The sequence below is a fragment of the Ylistrum balloti genome, unplaced genomic scaffold (assembly GCF_031769215.1).
Source record: "Ylistrum balloti isolate Yb309-2 unplaced genomic scaffold, AGI_CSIRO_Ybal_v1 Utg370026, whole genome shotgun sequence".
In the NCBI taxonomy this organism is placed as follows: Eukaryota; Metazoa; Mollusca; class Bivalvia; order Pectinida; family Pectinidae; genus Ylistrum; species Ylistrum balloti.
In genome coordinates this window covers 1,324,704-1,350,438 of record NW_026782091.1, presented here as the reverse complement: position 1 = coordinate 1,350,438, position 25,735 = coordinate 1,324,704, and the positions used below count along the sequence as shown (strand labels likewise).

The window sequence follows — 25,735 nt, the reverse complement described above, 5'->3', positions numbered from 1 at the left end:
CTTAATGGTAGTTTTCAGAAAGGCTGGGAAAGATTGTGAATTGAGCAATTTTGACTGTTGTTTCTATTTTTAGGGTTTTAAAGAGACAGAAGTGACATTTGATAAAGGTCAAAGCATTCCGAGTGTATTGGCTCATAATGTTAAGTTGCTCTCATAGCTAAAGCTAAATCATTCGATTTCCAGGTTAAACATTTACAGGAAGATCTGCTTATAATGAGTCCATTCAGGAAAGACGCCAGTATTTCCAAAAATGCTGGTACCTAATTATGAAACTTGGTAGACTGGAATTAGCTATATAGCATAATGTCTGAACAAGAGATCCCAGACGGATCTTGGCATCCAACGTTGTTTGATCTTTATTTGCTCTTTAAAAAACTGATCTTTTCCTTCTTTTCTTTTCTGTTCTCTAATTTTGTCCTTACTGATAAAAAATTTGAATATTCCTTTGTAGATATAGCGATGGTATTCCTTACCTGCCAAATCCAAAATGGTTGCCTGCAGGCCATTTTGTGTTTTTAATCAGTACCAAAATCAAACAGACACAACTAGGGATCAAGGGAAACATACATAGGACATTTGAGAAAGAACTGTGCTGTAGTTTCCAAGAAATAGTGAGTACAATCTTGCAAAATCATCATCCAAAATGGCCGCCCATTGGCCATTTTGTTTTTATGATCAGTCCCAAAATTGAATTGGCACAACTAGGGACAAAGGGGAACCTACATAAAAAAACTTGATAGAGATCCGTCCAGTACTTCTTAAGAAATAACAATAACAAACTTGCAAAGTAAAAATCCAAGATGGCCACCTGTCAGCCATTTGGTCTTCTGATCAGTCCCAAAATCAAATGGGCACAACTAGGGAACAAGGGAAACCTACATATGAAATATGAAAAAGATCTATCCGGCACTCTCAAGAAATTGCGATGACAAAATTTTGTTTGGACGGATGGACGAAATAGCCCATCATTATCAAGATGATATGGGCTAATAAAATAACACAGCCACAATTATTGATTGATTCCAAATTTTAAGATCACCTATATAAATATGACTGTCAAAAAGCAAGATATTGAGATCAAGCTGAGCCTTATTTTATCCTTGTCAGTTGTTACATTGAATTAGTCTCGGCTCTATAATGCTTAATGCTTTTAGTAGTACACATTCTTCTTGGGTATCACAATTTGATACCATAATTTTCATTGTTTTATCAAAATCTTGTCAGGAAATACATTCATGATCAATTTCATAAAAATGATAACTGAATTTAATAATATAGAAAAAAATCATCAGAATAGTGTTCTGTCACAAAAAAAAAAATATCATTGAATTCATATTGAATCTTTTCATTAAATGAATATCATTTTACACATTAAATGCTTTTAACTTTCTCAAAATTGTTGTTTATGATTCAGAAGAATTGGATATCAATATCTGTAACCAGTTTTATTGTTAAAGAATTCCATAGAAAACTATCACGTAATAACAATCCTCGGAGGAAATATTGGGGTTGAGAAATCTATGAAATATGAAAAACAAATGTGGTTTCAACGAAAATGGAATGACAATTTTGAATTTCGGTCAATAAAAAAACAATGAAGAAGCATTAAACCTTCAATTAAACAATATGAAAAATATCAAAAGGATAAAAATAAAAACTACAAAATTACATGGGAAAAGAATACCGATATTTATCATATGATTTCTGTGTTTTCATTGTTTTTGAATTTTCATTTCAAATTCTCAGAAAGCTGAAAGAATTTTTTTTTTTCATTTTATGTGAAACTTGGTAAGTTTTTTATGTAATTTTTCTCCCTTCAAATAATCTTGTTAGCATCTGATCATACCAGATAATAGCAATGTCCAGTCTGAATGTCATTCTTCAAATGTATAGGTATGAATTTCAAAGAATAGAACTCTTTTAGATGCGAGATAAATTTATCGGTAAGATATAACATGCACATTTAGTCTATATGTCAAAGTGTAGCAATGTACATCCTTAAAGTTACAATGTCACAGTAATGTAGCTTACAGGCTTGAGTTTCCATCCCACAGTAATTAAAGCACATCCTTAAGTCTTCTTATCAAGTCACAGTATAAGATAGCATACAGCCTTAAGTCTTCCTGTCACAGTTTGGTTGCATACAGCCTTAAGTCTCATGTCACAGTTCAGTAAAGAAGCACACATTCTTAAGTCTTCAAGTCACATTAAGGTACTATACATCCTTAAGTCTCTATGTCAAAGTTAGGCACCATACATCCTTAAGTATCCATGTTACATAAAGGTAGCATACATCCTTAAGTCTCCGTGTAACAGTAAGGTAGCATATAGCCTTAAGTTCCCATGTCAAGGTTAGGTAACATACATCCTTAAGGGATAATCGTTATTGTAGAAATACAGTAAATGTCTTATTCAATTGTTTTTTCGGAAAATAAAGTGATCTGAATGATAGCATTTAAGATATGGTAATGCTTAAATAAATGTAGATAACATGGAAACTTTTTACACTTTTCAATTCAAGTCAGACAAGAACGGATTATTCCTGGTGTTATTACATAGTAACAGTAATATAACCCATTGTTTCCTCAGCTTAATTCACAGTTCACGATCTAAAAATTTGATGACAGAAAATTTTGTCTCAGTATCGAAATAACTAGAAGAAATCAATAAAGTTATCACTATGTTATGCACTGGTAGTATAGTTATTAATTACATCTGTGTTTTTCCGGAGGGGGCAAATTCGGTAAAAATTTGACTGGAATATGAATCAATATGGAGATTTCATTGTCGTAGCCAAATCAGGTTTCTCCCATCACTTGTTGACAGATTTCTTGCATAACCAGATATTGTGTGGAAATATTAAACGAGAAAATCTGAGTCTCGTTGATTAAAACATCTTGTAGTTTTCCTTGGTACAGTAATACAAAAATATCACTTTATCGGGGAATTCCCCTTACTCCCTCAGATAGAGGTTGAAATCTAATTCTTTGTGACATCTCAATTCAATACAGATTGTTAATCTCCCTACAAAAACGGCTTTATGTCGAATCTATAGCTTTCCTATCTATCAGTGAGGATATTTGTCCTCAAGTTGTAATTTCCTTCTGGCGCGATGAACTATAGCACAGCAACCCACGTCTCTGTCATAAATATTGTTCATAAATATTGCTCCGTTTTTGTTAACTTAATACAATCCCACAGCAGTAATTCTTAATCAAAATTCTCAAATTTCTTTTCATAGTTCTTCAATATTTTGGCATGAAACTTTAACTAGATTAAGAATTATTGGAAAATCTAATTATTGCCATAATTCAAGATTTTTATTTATTTAATTTTTTTTTTGAGGAATATATCTTGCGGTTGTGTATTTTGTATGTATAAATATCTCCATGAGGTTTAGATTAGGAAATATACTTCCTTGATCAATTTATAGGTACATTTGGCAGAGTAGCTAACATTCTGGCCTTATTTGCAGATTTCACAAACAGCCGAAGTAAGAGAATTTTAATGATCTAGGTTGGGTCCTACGCTGACCGTGATGTACTACTCAAATGAGGATGGTGATACTGTGAAATAACAATTCCAAAGAACAACACTGAGAATGACACATGTGGAGGTATTAGTCGGGTGGCTTATGTCCAGTAGTTAGCATTTGTGTGAAATGGCAGTTTCTTCCATGTTTTCTGATAGTACTGATTTCTGAATGGATTTAATGAACTGTACACATAGCATTAAAATGCCTTATTGAGACTGACTTATTCCAGCCCAACAAAAATAATGTATTTAGACTTATTCCAATGTTACAAAATACTGTATAACAAGTTAATAGAGTTAAGGCTATATGGCACCTTACATGTTACATCTTGCTTGTAATTTGTGACGGAGTTAAGGCTATATGCTACCTTACACATTACCTCTTGCTTGTATTTTGTGACGGAGTTAAGGCTATATGCTACCTTACATGTTACATCTTGCTTGTAATTTGTGATGGAGTTAAGGCTATATGGCACCTTACATGTTACATCTTGCATGTAATGTTTGATAGAGTTAAGGCTATTTGCTACCTTACACATTACATCTTGCTTGTATTTTGTGACAGAGTTAAGGCTATATGGCACCTTACATGTTACATCTTGCATGTGTTTGATAGAGTTAAGGCTATACGCTACCTTACACATTACATCTTGCTTGTATTTTGTGGCAGAGTTAAGGCTATATGCTATTTTACACATTATATCTTGCCTGTGATTTGTGATAAATTAAGGCTATATCCTTCCTCACACATTACATCTAGCCTGTGATTTGTAATAAATTAAGGCTATATCCTTCCTCACACATTACATCTTGCCTGTGATTTGTGATAGAGTTAAGGCTATATGCTACCTTAAAAATTATCCTATTTACACAAGACAATAACCTCATGCCTGGTATATAAACCTACCAATATGTATTGTTGCTCATTATAATCACTTTTCATTATAATCACTCTTATATTTAGGAGACAAAGACTAGTAATTGTATATTCAACCATTTTACAAACCTTGACATTCAATTCTTCAATTCTTTCATCTTGTACAATCTTATCATATTTTGATGACACAAAATTAAGGTTTTTGCCTGTAAGACGACAACAGTATCATAATCCTTGTAACCAGAGACATGATCAACATTCTACAAATGAATTCTTGCCCCTATAAAATTCTAAGTGAAGTGAGGACTTAGATATGGATGACACCTGACTAATGACATTATTAGAGAGAGGTGTATTACATGGTAAGTACTTTGACCTGATTTCTATTCTATCCATACCTACTCCTTACTTACACTACACAGGTGACCATTTAGGCTTTGGTATAAGACTTGTCAACTTGAAAGGAAAAAAAAAAAGCTGAATTGTTTAAAAAAAAGATCTTAAAAAGTGACGATTTATAATCAATAATTATTGTCTTTTAATTACAGAAAAAAAGAAGAAAAAAAAAATTGTAAACAGTTCTACATTTCATATATTTTAATAGATATATTTATTTATATTTATCAGAAAGGTACCACCATAACTACACTGAGGTATTGGCAAGGTCATGAACAATTCTGTTATATAGAATTATCAACTTTATATTAGAAATAACCACAGTTACATACAAGATAAATGGAGTTTGAAATTTATCTTTATAAAGTATATATTTATCAATGATAAAACAGGTCTGTAAATTTTTCATTATAAATTCAGTGTTTTTTTTTAAAAAGTCTACATATACACTTTGAATACACTGATTGTGAAGTTGACTATTCTTTGTATAGAGACTGTCCCAGTGTGTGTACAATTATTGATAAATTAAAAGAAGTTAAGTATGGAGATTTCTAACAGTACATTCCAGTGTGTTTATACGACTACATTTATACCTATAAAACCACGCCAAATTAATAGGAACACAGGGAAAATATTCCCAGAATGTTGTTTTTATTGGGGTCCCTCCACTTCATTTTTCTAGTATGTCTTAATGTGCCTTATAGGGAATTTCTTATATTCAATGTATTGTACAATCTCTGATTTTCATATCAAATTTTTAAATACAGTATGGGGAACCTGATTCAATATTCAAAGAAATGACTCCTTTTTTTTAATTAATTGTTATTTATTTTTTCTTAAATTGTTTATTCTGATTTTAATTATTCATCTATTTCTCTTTTTAACTTTTTTTCAAATTACCATATTTTATGTTCACAGCGGAATATCAATAAATATTAATCTAACACTCTTTCATTCTGTAATCATTTTTGTAATTATTTTTAATGAGTAGAAGGGCACTAAACAACATGATATTTACATGTTCTGATCAGTATCTGAAATCCAATCAAGGGAGTGCTCTATACATTGAGGATGGCAAAGACAGTCGACAATATGGTGATGATTTGTTTGCATCTGTGCCTAACCAAACAAACGATTAATTTCAGAGCTTGAAACCACAGTAGTAATGACAAAGTCCCTCTTTTATATACAGATCCACATTAAAGTGTCCTTATTTTATTTGCTCAACAAAATCATGCGCTATTATTGTCAATATAATTCTTTGTCCTTTAATTTTGGACAAAAAAAGCTGATTGGATTGAACATGACAGTCATCACGAAATGTATTAACCATCATATACAAAGTTGTTCAGAATATCAGCTCACCGTTAAAGACTCGAGACCTTACAAAAAGATCATTGGGACGAAAAACCAATTCTTCCTAAACCCTATATGATAAATGCATCAGGATTGAAAATGGTCAACATGACACTATACCTCTACGCAAGGCTATTGTTTGATTAAGCTTGATAAACGTCTAAATAAAAAAGATTACAAAAACAAGGATTTGCCCATTACAATAACAAACTACAGTGATGTATGATTCAGTGTAATTAATGAGTAGGCTCATATTATCTGTTGTTTAATTCTATAAGCTACAAAAAAAAATCTGTTCTACCATTAACAAGCTTGAGGAATAAGGCTAAAGGAAACAAATTATAAGGTTCTTTCCATATCTAGTAATTCCAAATTGTCAGTTTAATAAATACTCAAAAGAAGGTCAAATGAAATTACCATGCCTGTTCTGTAAAATTATTGGGGTGTTTCTGAAGAAGTCTGCACCAAATAATATTTGTTTTATAGCACTTAATTTAGACCAAATGAAACACATGATATATGATTTGTACTTAAGGTGGTCAGAAAACAAACAACAACAAAATAACAATGTTTTGTAGCCGAAATCTTTCATCAGAGGACCAAAGAAACACAATATCTGTTTTCTAGTCTAAAAACATAAGGAGAAGGCCCCCAAAAAACAAAATAACAGTTTTCTAGAATCATTGTTTTATCAGAGTGCCAGAGAAACATTGGTTTTCATGTACTTAACTAAGTGTTTAAGAAGAAAGCCAAAGAAACACAATATCTGTTTTCATGTGCCTGTGACCAATTTTAAGAAATCATCCCTGTGTTCCCTGGTGACACAGATCAATTTCTGGGAATCTTTCCTGTGTTCCGTGGTGACACAGATCAATTTCTGGGAATCTTTCCTGTGTTCCGTGGTGACACAGATCAATTTCTGGGAATCTTTCCTGTGTTCCGTGGTGACACAGATCAATTTCTGGGATTCATTCCTGTGTTCCGTGGTGACACAGATCAATTTCTGGGAATCTTTCCTGTGTTCCGTGGTGACACAGATCAATTTCTGGGAATCTTTCCTGTGTTCGTGGTGACACAGATCAATTTCTGGGATTCATTCCTGTGTTCCGTGGTGACACAGATCAATTTCTGGGATTCATTCCTGTGTTCGTGGTGACACAGATCAATTTCTGGGATTCATTCCTGTGTTCGTGGTGACACAGATCAATTTCTGGGATTCATTCCTGTGTTCGTGGTGACACAGATCAATTTCTGGGATTCATTCCTGTGTTCCGTGGTGACACAGATCAATTTCTGGGAATCTTTCCTGTGTTCGTGGTGACACAGATCAATTTCTGGGAATCTTTCCTGTGTTCGTGGTGACACAGATCAATTTCTGGGATTCATTCCTGTGTTCCGTGGTGACACAGATCAATTTCTGGGAATCTTTCCTGTGTTCGTGGTGACACAGATCAATTTCTGGGAATCATTCCTGTGTTCCGTGGTGACACAGATCAATTTCTGGGAATCTTTCCTGTGTTCCGTGGTGACACAGATCAATTTCTGGGATTCATTCCTGTGTTCCGTGGTGACACAGATCAATTTCTGGGATTCATTCCTGTGTTCCGTGGTGACACAGATCAATTTCTGGGAATCATTCCTGTGTTCCGTGGTGACACAGATCAATTTCTGGGAATCTTTCCTGTGTTCGTGGTGACACAGATCAATTTCTGGGAATCATTCCTGTGTTCCATAGTAACACAGATTTTGGTTTGTTTACCAATTTTTTCATACTAGGTACTTTTATTGTACCGTTAACAGGATATAATTAAGCCAATAACTGGAATGTCTACCTAATTATATCATCTCATTAACATACCTGTACTCATCAATACCTGTAATTAGCTAACTTTTGCTCACCTTACCTGTAATTATCACAAATGTGCTGACCAAACCTGTCATTTGCACACCTGTGCTCCTCTTACAAGATGTTTGTTAATTAATTGACTCATGTATGACAATCAATATTTACAAGAAGAAGTGGGAAATTTATTTACTTTCATCTTAATTTTCAGATCACAAAATGAAGAAAAAAAATAACAATTGTAGACAAACACTTCACTTTGGCATGACTATATTTACATACAAGCAGTAGTTTTGTTTAATTAAAACTTTATAAAGTTTCCTGGCCACTTAGGTATGGAACCTGCTAATTCAACTTCAGGTAAGGATTGGTGGTGTGTGTTTGATGTATATAATCCAGGGTGTGTGTTACTCAGGTGAGGATCTGGAATTTTGTGGTTTGATCCCTGCAGCTGTTTGTGTTTCTCTGTAATCTGAGATCACTGACAATCCTATGTGGTAGTGTCTTTGAGAAGGATGCTTTTACCCCATTGTTATAGATAGCATTATGTCATGTGACAGACCTTCTGTATGATGTTCAGTAAGGCAGCCACCAGAAACTATATAACTCAATATGCTGTTCACAAGGCAAATGTCCAACAACTAGTCCTAGTTTTGCCAGCCAACGCACCTTACTCACCAGATCAACATCTCTTGATTCTCTCAAATTACGGGAAAAACCTCCTCACCATTGTTATCATTAATCATTCAAAATATTTTCGTCAAAATAGCAATAACATAACATAGAATATGATCTGTATCTAAAACAATATTTAAATGGGATAACTACACAATAAATTTCGCTGTGACCTGTTTTTACTGTAGGACGCTTCACAATACAAATTTCATCATGGATTCTGCAGAGCTAAGACAACATGTTTAATCATTGTAGGTTAGCGACACCACTACATACCTATAAGAGTCACGTTCCCTGGCTTTAGTGCTAATGTTGATTTATAGCAGCTACATAATGCATATGGCTACTGTGCAGTTTAATTTGTTTTAAACAATTTGCTGCATTTCACTGGATTCATTGTTTATGACACTCATTTGTGTCTTCATTGAAGAAGAGTTCTATATTTGTTCTCAGCTTTTCTGGGTTGAAATTTTTCTGTGTATAAGTTTGTTGACCTCTCTGCTAATGCCTTGTGTACAGAGATGGCTACATGACCATTATAGATTCAATTTGGCTTTATAACCTGCATCATCAGAGCATGTTGGAATATTTAAATTCTTTTTTTTTTTTTGTAAAACTGAGGTGTCCTACATATCAGGCAGTACTGTAAAGCAGGTTGTTTTCATGGACTTCCAATTTATTTTACAACAATTGCAAAGCAAGTTTTTCAACTTATATTAATCACTCTTGTTGGCACGGATGAAAGCACGCAAGGGGTCTTAGTGTGGGAGGAAACCGGAGTACCCGGGGAAAACCCACGTGGTCGGACAAGTGACCTCATACCTTTTCACATCCATTCCAGGAATTGAACCCCTGATGGCTGGGTGAAAGGCAAGTGTGTTACCACTGTGCAAACCCCACCACCCTTATCACCTTAAATCTTCCATCAATATTGAAATTCTATTACAGCATCACAAACAAAAGCTTATTGCTCCACTATTTTGTCATAGAGAATATTACATGTTTTACATTGAACAGTTTCTCTTAAGTGTATACGGGACAATATTTTTTTTACCAATCTAAGCTTGTATTTATGTATTCAGTTCTACAGAGGGATGTGTAGAAGCAGAATGACCTTACACAATATCAATGTCTGACTTTTGACCTTTGCAGCTCTTGATCATCTTTTTACCACTCTCTCCAACACAAGAGATATACAATGTATATCATATCAGTGTTAATGAGATTTATATCACGAGCAGAGTTCAAAATGCTGTGATCTTTTATGAGAGAGTTTCCAAACCAATTATCAAAGGTGATAGATAGAGAGCAGCACATAGACCTTGTTAAACTTTGTGATTTATTGTCCGAACGAACCAGGAATTTATCCCCTTAGGATGTAGAGGTTGTTTACTCCACAATTCTCACAGTCTGTCAATGAACAATGAAAGTCAATTTTAATATTTTATTTATTGGCTTTTCCCCTCAATCTATTCCCTAGCCTTTTTAATTTACTTTGCTACATTCTGCTATAAATGTAATGAGCTTGGGGAGGATAGTGGTGAGACTACACATAATATTTACCTCAAAGTCAGGAGGGTGTGGGGGTGTGGGTGTGTGTGTGTGTGTGGGGGGGGGGGGGGGGGTTTGTCGTATCACAGGGCAATATCACACAGCATTGGTCAACAGTTCTACAGAAACTACAATAGATGTGGGTAGGCTTTTCACCAGACATGGGCTTATTACCAGACACAGCCTTATTTCCAGACATGGACTCATTTCCAGACAGAGGTTATTTAAAATATTACCAGATATGGGCTTATTACCAACCAGAAATAGTTCCGATATGTTTTCTGAGTTAATATCATACAACTATATATATATATATATCAAAGAAGTGCAGACATATATCACAAATGTTGTGTGTATAGATATTACACTGCAGTATATTTATCATCGTACAGGCAATGTGCGTTAAAAGTTTTACTTTGAATCTAGAAACTCTTGATCTATATTGTAAATGTTTCTTCAATTCAGTATAATTATTGTAAATTCTATACCTGCCTGCCTATCACATGTATTTTGATTCGAGTTGGGGAAAGCCATGTTGACATATATTAGAAATATGATAGCAGATCCCGAAGCATTAGAAAATGATAAATATGAAACTGATCTACCCCAGACTCATTCAAGTCAAACATTTTGCATTGACTTGAATTACATTGTATCAAAGACAATTGCGGCAATGTGCTGAGATCGGTAATGTACAGTGACTGACATCGGAATATAACACTACCATCACTTTCCTAGCTTACAAGACTAGAAACATAATGCAATGATATAAAACTGTTGCCTTGCGGCCATTTTGATAGATACATGTAGAACAATTTTAAGTGCATTGCGGAACACCCTGGGCATCAGATAAAATAAATGCCACCCCAAAGACTTTCCTTCAATTACAAAATGATGCGTTTAGGACGAAATTTATTTCTGGGATGAAATTTTTGTCACAATTGAATACAGATTGGTATGTGAGCCTTTGATGTGTGTGCAAATAAACCAGACTTTGTCAGATTCCTCTTAAAACTGTCATGTATATGTTTTCCGAAGTGAATCCGAGGAACCTTCCAATGGGAATATAGTTATCAGCAAGCTTCCATTCAGAGATTACAGAATACTGGCAGACTCGTTATTTTTATACTGAAATACCAGGAAATGTTTCAATTTGGCTTATCATTTACATAGTTTATAGACAGAAATATGAAAATTATATTTACTATTAAATCTTCTGTAAATTATATTTCATTTTATAGATTAATCATTAAATACATGTAAATTGTGACTGGCAAAAAATATATATGGCTATTTGATGCCATACGCAGCTTTTCTGAAAGGAATTATTACGTTAAAGCAAAAATGACAATTTTGCTAAGGAAAGTGTCTGATGTCAGCGAAACAAAGAAAACAAACAAGAAGATGCACAAACATAAGGCAGTAATTAAACAAAAAGGTCATTAAAAGTCAGTAACTGAGATGAAAACAATTTTTTTTAAGAAAATGCTTCCAAGTTTTTGACTTTATGTCATTGGTCTTACGTGTTAGCTGAACATTCCGAAATCAATTTCTTGGCTTCCAGGGATCAATTTAGTGTTTTAGGGTGTGCACATAATGCTAGTTTTTATCATTTTCAACCCTACAAAGTACCTGCACACATTACTTAGGTGTGCACATTACAATGGTTTTTAAGGTAAGTATATATATATATATTTATTTTTAAAAGAAGTGAAATAGCAATCATCATCGTTCTAAAAGAAAGAATGGTATGTTTTAACATTTCTGAAGAGAATTTTAACTGTTACACAGAAATTGTAGCAAGACTTATCTGCCTTTTTTTTCCCCTGAAAAACATTTGCACAGTTTTATAGACAATCCCTGATCGCCATTGAACACTCAAAATAAAAAAAATACTCAGCTATTTCAGAACATGATCGGAAGCGATTATATCATTCATGAATGAAAAAAATATTTAATCCACATCATTTCCAGAGATAAGTATCAGTCAGAAGGGACCAGTATACACAATATTTTATCATGACTCTAAAAGATTTTTCATTTTTGTTGAAACATTTTTACTGACTGGTGGGTGTTCACTTTTACACTCCGTTTCACTCAAATATCTCACACATGACAGAATCTTTAATATTGCGTATGATATTAAAACCTTCTTTTCTTTTGATGCCAATCTCATAACTTTATTGAATTTCAAATAAAATGCTCAAACAAATTAGTGACAGAAAAAGATATGATCCATTCTAGTTTTATAATTTCTGTAAAAACGAGGAAACAACATTTACTTAATAAGTTTGATTTGAAGTTTTATGTTAAGCCTTATTAAGGACTATAAAGCATATCTACCTTTGTTGATATATTACAAACTTTACATTGTCGACAATAAAGGAAAAAATTATATCACTTCAATCTTAAATGGGCATATATATGGTTTTTAGGGTATACATACACACTTAACCAAAAGCACGCGAACAGCTTCAAAAATCTGAAGTATAGTGGCGTAGAAGTCTCGACAAATAATGAGTTCAAGTAAGTTGACTTTACAGATATAAATGTTGTTATCAACGTCATAAAATCTAATGTGTACTGTTTCCTACCTACTTTTGTTACACCTGTACAATTTCTTAGGACAGTTTTGAAAAGTTGTAAAAACTTTTCTTAAATTCACTCCAGTAGATTACTGATTTGATTCTATTTAAAAACAACCTGTTCTGTTCTACAAACATGATTCTACAAAGTTTTTTTTTTGAAATTTTAGAAGTATATAATAAGTTTTACAAACTGACAAACAGAGTCATTTAAACATATATACACTTGTATCAGTTGTGATATACTCTACTTCCAACTTTTGACACACTAAGTTTCCTAATCTGATCAACATACACATTATGTTGTATTGGCGACAATTAGTGGATCAAGGTTTCCATAGGTCTGCCAATCTGAGTACCTAGACAAACTGATTTTATAAATGCATAAATCACAAATAAAACCCTTTATGTCAGTCAACATATTTTCCTCTTTTCATTTTACATGTAATTGTAAAACATGTACCAGATTAAGGGGCCTTGACAGCTCAGCAGGCTGGAGTGATGGCCTGCGTTAACTCAGGAGAAGATCTCAGGTGCGTGGTTCGATGGTCCCTACACGTACGTGACACTTTGTGTTTCTAAGGAAGCTGAGAAATGGACCAGTCAACGCTGAAGTTGTGTCCTTCAGCAAGACAATTCAGCCTTATCACTCTTGACACATATGCTGGACCTTCAGTATGTTATTCAGTGAGGTTGTCAACAACTCCTATAAAGAGACCCCACCTCTGAATGACACTGGCTGTTGATGGGGCAGAAACACATCTGTATAACCACTCTTTTACTTTCATTTTGTGATTTTTTTTAAAACAGAGCTTAATGTTTTTGCTCTTACTGTTCTAAAAGAGATCTTAGAGAGATCTTTATCCTAGAGAGATCTTGATCCTAGAGAGATCTTGATCCTAGAGAGATCTTGATCCTAGAGAGATCTTAATCCTAGAGAGATCTTAATCCTAGAGAGATCTTGATCCTAGAGAGATCTTGATCCTAGAGAGATCTTAATCCTAGAGAGATCTTGATCCTAGAGAGATCTTGATCCTAGAGAGATCTTGATCCTAGAAAGATCTTGATTCTAGAGAGATCTTGATCCTAGAGAGATCTTGATCCTAGAGAGATCTTGATTCTAGAGAGATCTTGATTCTAGAGAGATCTTGATGCACACCATTGTATGATCTTTACTGTGTCTTTATTAGTCTGATCTTTCCCCTTCTGTTCCATCCTTGTAATTTTCTCTGGACACTAAACATGACCAATAAGGCACAAAGAGAGACCTATATGTAAACAGACACCTCCAATACTTCAATAAACAGTGACATTAAAATATAACTGTCAAAATCCAAGATGGACACCTGTCAGCCATTTTGTATTTTGTTAAAAGTTGATCTTTTGATGGAAATGAACAGTTTCAAAAAATAGACATAACTATTTGCACCTGTGTGAATAAAAAAGATATTATTTAAACTTAACTGATGATATTTTACATCTTTTTAGTTTAGGTGTAGACATTCAAAAACTTCATTTGAGTGATCTCGTTTTACTACAATATAATAAATGTACGATACCTTCACAACTGTAAGTATGTGTATATATCGAGCCAGCTTTTAACTGTGTGAGACATATTAAACAACCTTCAGATGTCCCTTCTGTCCTATGATAGAAGTAGGATACATCGAACATTATCGTGTCTGTTTAAAAAGTAATGAAAAATGCAGTTGAATTGTAGCGTCAGGCTTGGCTTGCTTCACCTTCGTATTTATACATCTTAAAGCTGTAAACGGCCAAATTAACCAGCTGATAGCTTTTTCATCTTTACCGTGATGCATCTTGCAAGAACTAGCCGAATACTAACCCACTATGGCACTGGGGACTTGTTTGTTCAATTTAAAACAACATTAAGTATTGTTAGTTTTACTATTTGTAAATATCATCATCCCATGCTTGTTATTTTTGTATTTTTACCCTCTTGAAGAATAAGTTTTATATATTTCTATTTTAGAATGAAAATTTATTCATCTATGCATGTAATTTTTCATCAACAATTCCACAAATGTCTTTAATCTATTTCACTGGATATTTTTTGTTTAAGATTTGTTAAGCTTACAATGCCAGTACTGTAGCAAGAATTTAATCAAATCTATCTTTCAAAATAGATTACCACTTTTATTGAACCAATAATACTTGATGGAAATTTCCTTCCGATATCAATTAGTTTTCTTCTTCGTTAGAAATGTTTCTTCAACAAAATTCAATTATCTCGGTAAGTAATTTGAAAATACTTTGATGAAAAAACGTGAACCGCATAAATTTTTTGCCTGAATTTATGCAAACGTAACAAAATTTATTCAGACATTGGTGAGGTTGTTTTGTTTACGTCATGTCTATCATAATTTGAATATCAAGTCTTTTGAAAATCTTTTAAATGTATTAGTCTATCACCATGAAGTCTGATGTTACAAAATGTTATATCTACACTCAAAACAGGAGATTTTCTGTAAGGCCATAAAAATTTATTATATTGTATCTGTAGATGAGACAGATTATTTCATGTCTGCTGCCTTCAATATACAAACCAGCATTAAATGTTTTAACTGAAACAGTAAAAGGTCGGGCATTTTAGTTAAGACCAGGAAACCCTTCAAACACTGCAGTAGGATCTCTCTCTGGACTTATTGACCTTTTGTCATTATTATTGTGGAGGAGGACAAGGGAGGGAGGATGAAGAGGAAGGAGGAGGCAAAAGTAGAGGAGGTGAGAGAACACAGAAAAGGAGGAAGAAGGGAAGAGAAGGATATGAGATGGGACAAGGCATCATTCAAGATGGAGGATGGATGAGGAGGTGAGAGGATGAGGAGGTAGGAGGTGAAAGGCTAGGTGGGAGGACGAGGAGTTGGGAGGATGAGGAGGTGGGAGGACGAGGAGTTGGGAGGACGAGGAGGTGGGAGGACAAGGAGTTGGGAGGATGAGGAGGTGGGAGGATTAGGAGCTGGGAGGACGAGGAGTTGGGAGGATGAGGAGTTGGGAGGATGAGGAGGTGGGAGGCTAGGTGGGAGGACGAGGAGTTGGGAGGATGAGGAGGTGAGAGGAGGTAGGAACAGGAGGAGGATATGAAGACGAGAAAAAAGAGAAGGATGGACAGAGAGGGAAGAAAAAGAAGACAAGGAGGTGGCAGTGAGAGGACCTGGATGAGAAGACAAGGATAAAGGTGGTTAGACCTAAAACCAAAAATGGATGAGAAGACAAGGAGGTGGAGGTGAGAGGACCTGGATGAGAAGACAAGGAGGTGGAGGTGAGAGGACCTGGATGAGAAGACAAGGATAAAGGTGGTTAGACCAAAAACCTAAAATGGATGAGAAGACAAAGATAAAGGTGGTTAGACCAAAAACCTAAAATGTTTTAAAACGTATACTAGCAGGGATCCTTTTTCACAAAATCAAACCGCAGATCGTGATATCAGGTTTAGTTGTTATATCATAAGTCTTCACTATCTTAGAACAACTTATGAATCATCACAACAACAATACAGAGACACTGACTTAATAGACATGAAATTAACATAAAATGGATTACTGGAACAAGAGAAACTTTCAATTCCAATTAGACAACGATCACGAATAACACCAGTGCTATAAAACTGTAGTTAAAACTGACATACTATATATAAACACTGATATTGATATGTTAAAGCCTCGCATTTCATTTTATAAAGATAAAGAAACCCATAATAATCCATGCCTACAAGACGGTATGTGTCACATGCATGTTTCCTGACCCCAAACCCCCATATAGGAAATATAATCTTGAATATACTCTACTTTTTTAAGCATATAACCCTTAATTCTGTTACCTTGTCCCCGACTCCCGTTCCACAATCACGGTGTTTCACAAATACTTAGTAAACAAACTTACGTGGCCTCATCGGAGGAAGATCAGGTAAGACCTGAAATGACTGTGTTGGTTGGTTGTCCTTTTCGTTGTCTTCATCCTCTGAAGAAAATCCTTTAAACCCCTCACTACGACAACGTGACAACATAAAATGTTCGCCGTTCTTCTTCGCCTTCCATGACCCAGCTCGTTGTAAATCTTGCATCTTTGTTTTCTTCTGCCCCAACACACTTTTGGCGAATTTTTGAATTTCCATTTTCATAGTGAGTGAGTGTAAATTTCTGAAATCCCTTTTAGGTATATCAATACACCCTTTTTAAAATTTTCATCTGAATTTGAAGAAAAATTTTTTTTCTCACCATATTTCAATATCATGAACAAATTATGATATTGGAATTCACAATCTCTGCACATGTTTGGTACTTCATCATAAAAAATGAGTTTAATGTTCCAAAAAATATTCTTTTTTGATAAATTCCTTAGATTTGTTGTCAGATATGTATTTTTGACTTCCACATTGTCTACGTCAAAATGCAAAAAGATTCCACATTTGTTGAGTGGATGTTATACGATTCCTGCCTCGTCAGGTAAAATAGTGACTATATATCATTCGAGGGGGCCAGGAATGTGCCAGCCTTTTAACAAATGTCATTCACAATAGACAAGTTCCTATATTGCCGATCACAAGATGATGTATCGATGACATATCCCACTCACAAAAATATCTGCCTGTGACCTACACATGTATTGATGTGTTGATATCTCCCTTGTTTATATCCGTACATACAAACAAACATTATGTGAAGAGCCGAAAAAAAAAAATCACAACCCAAAACAACAAGTACACAGATCCCTTACGTAAAATATAAGTCAAAATTCTCCGTCAAATTAATCCATAAAAAAAAATAAACCTGATAAAACGTTCTGTCCAATATAGAATTCCATTTCTGTGGATTTGTGATCCATAAAGTATTCCAAAGATCTCTGGAGTCAAACAAAGTCTGTCTACTGCTCACAGGTTTAGGTACATCAGAACTGTCAGCTCAAACAGAAATATGTATTAGACTCCTCACAGGAAAAGGTAAGTGATCATATAGGTATATATGTATATATATAGAGTACACACCTTGATTCCTTTTACCTGTAGAAGGCTTCTGATATTTACAGGTAACACTAGGCTAGCACAAAAGCCGTAAGTACATATATCTCGTATTGTGTGTACACACATAAGTAAATAGGAAAATCTGATTCCTTTCACAGTCTTAGGACACAGATATGATCACTAGCTAACTGCCTAGGAATTTAAACGTAATGTTCACCAAAACTTTCTAATATTATTGACACAAAGTGCTGACATTGTCCAGTGATTAACCAATTAGCAGGGTAATTACCTGTACAAAGAATATATGTCCAAGATATGACACTTACTTTTTACACCTGAAAGCGTCAGGTGTTTCACCTGTAACCTACACTCAACCTGAAATTTGGCCCCAGGGCACATGTATGTGTCGGAGTGACAGGTGCACCCTGTATACCCATTGGTCAATAAAAACAGGTGAAAATATAAATCCAATTAACACAGGTATGATATAACTCAGGTGTTTTGTATCTGTGATAACAAAGAGAGATATAGACATCACATTTAAAATATTGGTGAAATGTAGACATGTGGATATGAAAATCAATTACCCTTTGATCAAATACATTAACGTTACAACAATAGAATATAGCTGTGAACACATCACCCATAAAATGTTGACTTAACTAAGGTACCTTTTCTAATACACAAAAGTGTATAAGGTTAATGACCAAACGATTTTCGATGATATTAAAGCACTTAACATCTAATGGATGAAATATTGGTTGCAATTTTCAATAAATTCTGGATATCACAGCTTACTTAATTTGCCTTAGTTATTCAAGCACTGTTAGCTTTACTTTTTATAAAATAATTTTTTACCTACGTATTAAATTATTAAATTTTACTGATCTTTGAACTGTTTTATGATTATGTTTAATGATTATCATTTAGAATAAATTTATAATCCACATTTCATATCTAGAATGAAATATACTCAAATGTATTCTGGAAGGAATGGTTTTGTTCAAATTGACATGGATTTTGATCCATGGATTTTACATCAGAAGGAGACAGGGCCAACATTGCGGCAGGATAGCATCTCACAGTTATACATTAATAAAATATAGTGTGTTGCTATAATGATTTACAACAGGTAAAAATGCAATTTGTGAAATTCTGTTGAAAGACCATTCAACAGCATAAATGCCTATTGTTTGCCGAGTAGTAGAGTCAGGTACAGATCGATTTTTACCTTGACGGTATATGTCTAAGATGGCTCAATTACCAGGTAAAATATCCGAATAGGCAGAATTCACAGGGTCCTCAGAGTATCGTCGTTAGAGTGACTTTAATTTATCTATATAGTGCATAACTCCATTGATATGAAAATTATGTAATTGCTTCATACACACAAGTTTATTTCATGTGTTTCATCATTATTTAATATACATGAAGTCTTCAACATAAAATCAACTTGAATATAAGGACCACTGCATGTAAGGACCACCTGAAATAAGGGCCACTGAATGTAAGGACCACCTGAAATAAGGGCCACTGAATGTAAGGACCACTGAATAGAAGGACCACCTGAATATGTTAGGACCACCTGAATATAAGGACCACCTGAATATAAGGGCCACTGAATGTAAAGGCCACTAAATGTAAGGACCACTGAATAGAAGGACCACCTGAATCTATGGGCCACCTGAATATAAGGGCCACTTGAATGTAAGGGCCACTGAATGTCAGGACCACTGAATATGTTAGGACCACCTGAATGTAAGGGTTACCTGAATATTAGGACCACTGAATGTAAGGATCACCTGAATCTAAGGGCCACTGACTGCAAGGACCACCCGAATATGTTAGGATCTCCAGAATATAAGGGACTAGGTTTACTTGAATATAAAGACCATCGGAATATTAGGACCCCCTGAATCTAAGGACCACTGACTGCAAGAATCATCTTAATATGTTAGAACCACCAGAATATAAGGAATGAGGACTACCTGAATATAAGGACCATTAAAACTACCTGAATATAAGGACCACCTGAAATTAAGGAACAACTGTTATAAGACCAGCTATCACTTGAAACCCCATGTGGCCTTTTCAGAGAGGTTTCAGTGTGCCATAATGTATTCAGATTGTTTTGGCAGATGTATTTATATATTTCCTTAAAACCAAGAGAGAGCTACACAGCTGAATGGATCTAGATATATTTCTTATCATGGTCTTAGAATGATGTACATTAATGAAGTGTTATGCTGCTTTTGTTTTCAAAATATGACACTTCATCAAGATAATGTTTGAAAATGGCCCTTCAACCTTTGACGATCTGATCACCATTATTGAAAAGTACAGCTGTTGTCAACATATAAGCAATCAACCACTGAATACAAAACGTTTTTTTTTTTTGACAAAATCTATCTAAACACAATCAGATTGATTCTTCACAAAGCCTTTTTATCTCTACAGAATGGAAATGTTATCCCCTACATTGCTGACAACATCAGATCCATGAACAGAGCTGAAAGTATCTTGACTGATAGAATGATTATCACCAGGCTACAGTGCAGATATGTAGTATCCTTCAACATGACAATTCATCCTTAATGTTTCAGTCTGCTTAGCTGTATCAAAGTGTAACAACATATGCCTGGAAGCAAATTTGTGAATGACTGGTGTCTCTCCAAGAGAGCAATGACTTAGGGGATTATATGCTTGTTTTTATGCATCTACAGGAGTTTAGAACATGAATCTTGGTTTTAACATTAGATGAAGTCAAAATTTTAAAATGACAAAATTCGTGATACGAACTTCAGTAGATACATAAAACAAAGGGAGCCATTTCCTGTTTGTTTCACCTGGTTTTGTTGTTCTCAAATTGCTCTACCCAAACTAAAGGAAAAGGAATTATAATCTTAAAGAATATGCTCTATTTCCCTTATTAAAAAAAGATCCCTTTACCCTTGGATGCTTCAGACCAAATTGGGAAAGATTCCTGACATTTCTACAGATGAAGAAGCAAATTGTTTGCGATTTCGCTCCCTTTTTCCTATTGGGCCCCACCCCTTTGACCCCTTGTAACTTATTTCTTCTTCACTTGAGGATGTTTCGATGTTAGAAACAAAATCTGGATAATTAAGTAAATTCCCTTCACCAAAAGGTGCTTCAGACCATATTTTTTCGAGAAAATTTCATTTTTAACATTTTTAAGAATTTCCTATTTTGAGCCCAGCCCGAAAGGCTCCATCGAGGTTAGACAAAACAGGTTCTCTTTCCTTAAGAAAACTTCTGACCAAAATCTGCCAGGCCATACCAGACTAGTGTAGTGTTTTAATGAAATTGATGATGGACTAATGATGGATGCCACAGCACGATGTTAGTTCACAAGCTATAAAACATATCATCCCTATTCTAAATTCATTTCAGGCTCAAAATGATGTAAATTTAGAATTACAAGAGAAATTAAAGTGACATCTGAAAATTTCTGTTCTAAGCTGCCCCTCAACTGCTCTTAGCCAATCACCCATTTCAACCATTGTTGATGTAGAGGAAGCTCCATCTAATTTCAAATTGTCAATGGATTTAGGTCAGGATGTCGGTTAAGGTATGCAAAATGACTTGAAATGTTTCTCTGTGTTGATTATCTGTCAGAATCATATTGTATATGAGTCCCTTGTGTACATACCTGAAATTTATGACATCATGAGTGGCATCGATAATTGTTTGCTTATTTAGACTGATATCAGTCGATATCGTAGAGCGGTTTCAGAGTTTACAATCGATCGGAGAATTGTGGAAGTTAGCAGTACATTTATTTCAAACTGAGATTTAGATTCAATTCTATACAGATTTTTCCTGTTAAGTATAAGGAGACAATGATTGTTACTGTCACCTTGTTACCATTGACTTCATTCAGTTAAGACACTATGTGTTTGATGAAGTGGATTGATAATTTGTCATATTTCTGATATATTACCAACAAACTGATAAGTCAAGACTTGAAATAGGAGAAAAATGAATTGGAACATTTCACAAAAATAGTCGGCCTCATTCTCTCCACCTGGTCATTTGAAGTCATTTTGTGTCAGTCATGAATTTTCTCAATGTCAACCATATGTCTCAGCAACAACGATGGCAGCCATGTTTTGGCTATTGCCATGACGAAGTACTGGTGATTCATGAGTATATAAGTTCAGATGTCTTGACACAATCAGATGAGGGTAAAAGAGTACCTAATAAAAGAAAATTTCACTTACCATCACCTTGGTTCTGATTTTTGTGGAAGATTCGTCGTCGTTCACGGCTAAGGCTTCTGGGTCGGATCTTTTGAGACTTGCTGCGGACCAGGATTCTTCCGCTTTCACTGTCACATGACCCTGAGTACTCTGCAAAGGTCAGAACATTAAGCATTATCCATAGAACTTAATCATAAAAGGCATGTGAGAATCAAGTCACGTAGATCAACTAAAACAGAATAGAAGCTCTTATAACACAACCAGTAGAAGAATAGAGTGACTGCACGGTCACCTTCATCAAACAAATGACCAGTGTGGAGAATTCTAGCACTGACATAGTAGTGTAAGAGATGGTAAGGAATCAACTAACTTTTTCAGTTTGTATCATAATCCTGTGTAAACTATGGCTGAAAACAGTGTGATGAGGTGGTAAACAGTTTAAAGACCAAAATATACAGAAGATGGTAACAATATACTGCAGTCAATTCGGCTATACTTTGTTTAAAACTTGGTCATACACGTGCGGGAAGTCTGTGGCCCCCATCGCTACTGTTCAGTACTGGTTCACGGCGGTGTGTCCAGATGGGTTCCTAAAACAGCTGCCTGGAAAGGTTATTTTCCGTGTCAACTCTTTTGGATTTTCCAGTCATTGATATGATTTTGCTGTGTGGAATGATCTGTATGTGCTGATCTGCTGATCTATTGATCTGGGAATGTTTTTGCTCTGATCTGGTGAAATTTTTTGCCTTCCTGGGATTCTGTGTCTTTCTGATGTTTATTAAGTCGGACCCCAAATCTCCTGCTTGTTTCTGTGATATATGATGGGTCGCAGATCTTGCATCCACTTTAGTCCACGCATTCTGCGACATTCTCTTTGGGTATTTTATCCTCAAGATGGACAAGAATATTTTCTAGAGTTTTGTGAGGTTTCATGGCTGTTGCAATGCCATGACCACGGTAAATCTCTGAATGGTTTCTTACAGACCTTTGATGTAAGGGATATCAACTTGACCTTTCGTTTTGTTCTTTTCCTTGGTGTTTCACCGCTTAGTCTTTTTCTTTATAGGAAATTCGTTGTTCACTTTCAGGATTGCCCAGTCAGGGTATCCACATGTTTTCATGGCACCATGAATGTGATTTTGCTCCTGCTTCTAGTCTTGTTCTTCTGTGACAATTATTTCACATTTGTCGAGAAAGGTTCAAACAAAAACCTAACTTTTGATTTAATGGATGGTATGATCCAAAGTTGAGATATAGGTCCATGTGCATATTTTCCCTATAGACCAATACTTTGATAGTACTGTCAAGGACTGGCATAGCACCATTGATTTCTTCCTCACAGGTGAATTTGATGCTGTCAGTGGTATCTACGGTATATTGATATGCTCAGTCAAATCTTTCTGTGATCCCTTTTTTGACTATTTTCTATATGTCATCAACATACCACTGCCACAGACTGGTCTTGCTCTAGGCAGTTCTGAATGATACCAAGTGCTTTGTTAGTGGGTGTGTTGGTGTAAATAGACGTCCATGGAGTGAAATGAATTCCTAATCATTTCGGATCAGTACCATGGACATACTTTCCGGAAAGCCTTTCAAGTTTTTGACATGATGTTCTGATTTTCCCACCAGGAGTACTAGAAAGTCTCTAATCTTCTACTGGTTTTGTTATAAGAACTTCTATTCTATTCTACTGACTATTCTGTTGACTATTCTACTGACTATTCTACTGACTACACTACTGTCAATTCTACTGACTATTCTATTGACTATTCTACTGACTATTCTACTGACTATTCTACTGACTATTCTATTGACTATTCTACTGACTATTCTATTCTATTCTACTGTCTATTCTACTGACTATTCTATTGACTATTCTATTGACTATTCTGTTGACAATTCTGTTGACTATTCTGTTGACTATTCTACTGACTATTCTGTTGACTATTCTATTGACTATTCTGTTGACTATTCTATTGACTATTCTATTGACTATTCTATTGACTATTCTGTTGACTATTCTACTGACTATTCTACTGACTATTCTACTGACTATTCTATTGACTATTCTACTGACTATTTTATTGACTATTCTACTGACTATTCTATTGACTATTCTATTGACTATTCTACTGACTACTATTCTATTGACTATTCTATTGACTATTCTATTGACTATTCTACTGACTATTCTACTGACTATTCTGTTGACTATTCTAATGACTATTCTATTGACTATTCTGTTGACTATTCTATTGACTATTCTATTGACTATTCTATTGACTATTCTATTGACTATTCTATTGACTATTCTATTGACTATTCTATTGACTATTCTGTTGACAATTCTGTTGACTATTCTATTGACTATTCTATTGACTATTCTGTTGACAATTCTGTTGACTATTCTGTTGACTATTCTGTTTCTGACTATTCTATTGACTTGACTATTCTACTGACTATTCTACTGACTATTCTACTGACTATTCTACTGACTATTCTGTTGACTATTCTACTGACTATTCTATTGACTATTCTATTGACTATTCTACTGACTATTCTATTGACTATTCTACTGACTATTCTATTGACTATTCTACTGACTATTCTGTTGACTATTCTATTGACTATTCTATTGACTATTCTACTGACTATTCTACTGACTATTCTACTGACTATTCTATTGACTATTCTATTGACAATTCTATTGACATAACCAACCCTGAAAAAATGGTCTAAAAGATCAACTAAAGATTTTATAGTGCTAAAGAGAGTAAAAGTGCCAAACCTTCATATTCACTGAAGCAACTCTATCACAACATCCTTCTTCAATGTAGAAAATGGACACTAACAGTCTCAACTAGGAACTGACCACACATTCCCTTCAACAGAACACTTACAGTCTCAAATAGGAACTGACCACACATTCCCTTCAACAGAACACTTACAGTCTCAAATAGGAACTGACCACACATTCCCTTCAACAGAACACTTACAGTCTCAAATAGGGACTGTCAACAGAGTCCCTTCAAAAGAAAATGGACTATTAGAGTCTCAAACAGGAACTGACCACACGTTCTCTTCAAAAGAAAATGGACACTCACAGTCTGAAAAACGAAATGACCATAGACACTCTCTACAACAGGAAATGGACAAACACACTCTTCAGTAGGGAATGACCGGACAGTTTCTACAACAGGGAATGGACAAACACACTCTTCAGTAGGGAATGACCGGACAGTTTCTACAACAGGGAATGGACAAACACACTCTTCAGTAGGGAATGACCAGACAGTTTCTACAACAGGGAATGGACAAACACACTCTTCAGTAGGGAATGACCAGACAGTTTCTACAACAGGGAATGGACAAACACACTCTTCAGTAGGGAATGACCAGACATTTTCTACAGCAGGAATTAGACATTCAAATTCTCTAATATGTAAAAACTTCGAACAACAACAATGGATAAACTCTTCAACAGAAAATGTTGTCAATGTGATTCCTAACATCAAAATGCAATGTTTGACCTCTTTTCGTAATTGCCTTGTTCATTACCATTTAACATATCCTATGCATTATATCTGCCATGACTACCAGTTCGTATGTACTTAATCAGCATAATTAATCGACAATGTTTAAGCACAGAACCTTAACAGTGTTATAGGCAGCTAGAAAACTCCCCCGTTTGATTTTCTATTTGCCTGATCA

The 25,735-nt window shown here is 34.8% G+C and overlaps 1 protein-coding gene across 1 annotated transcript in view; it reads right to left on the bottom strand.

Moving 5' to 3' along the window:
• Nucleotides 1-25,735, bottom strand: part of LOC132548735 (ankyrin repeat and fibronectin type-III domain-containing protein 1-like) — a 135,543-nt gene that overhangs the window by 40,118 nt on the left and 69,690 nt on the right. Inside the window, exon 4 of the mRNA XM_060212617.1 lies at nucleotides 22,043-22,171. Coding sequence (XP_060068600.1) covers nucleotides 22,043-22,171 — 129 coding nt within the window. The remainder of the gene's footprint in view (nucleotides 1-22,042; nucleotides 22,172-25,735) is intronic.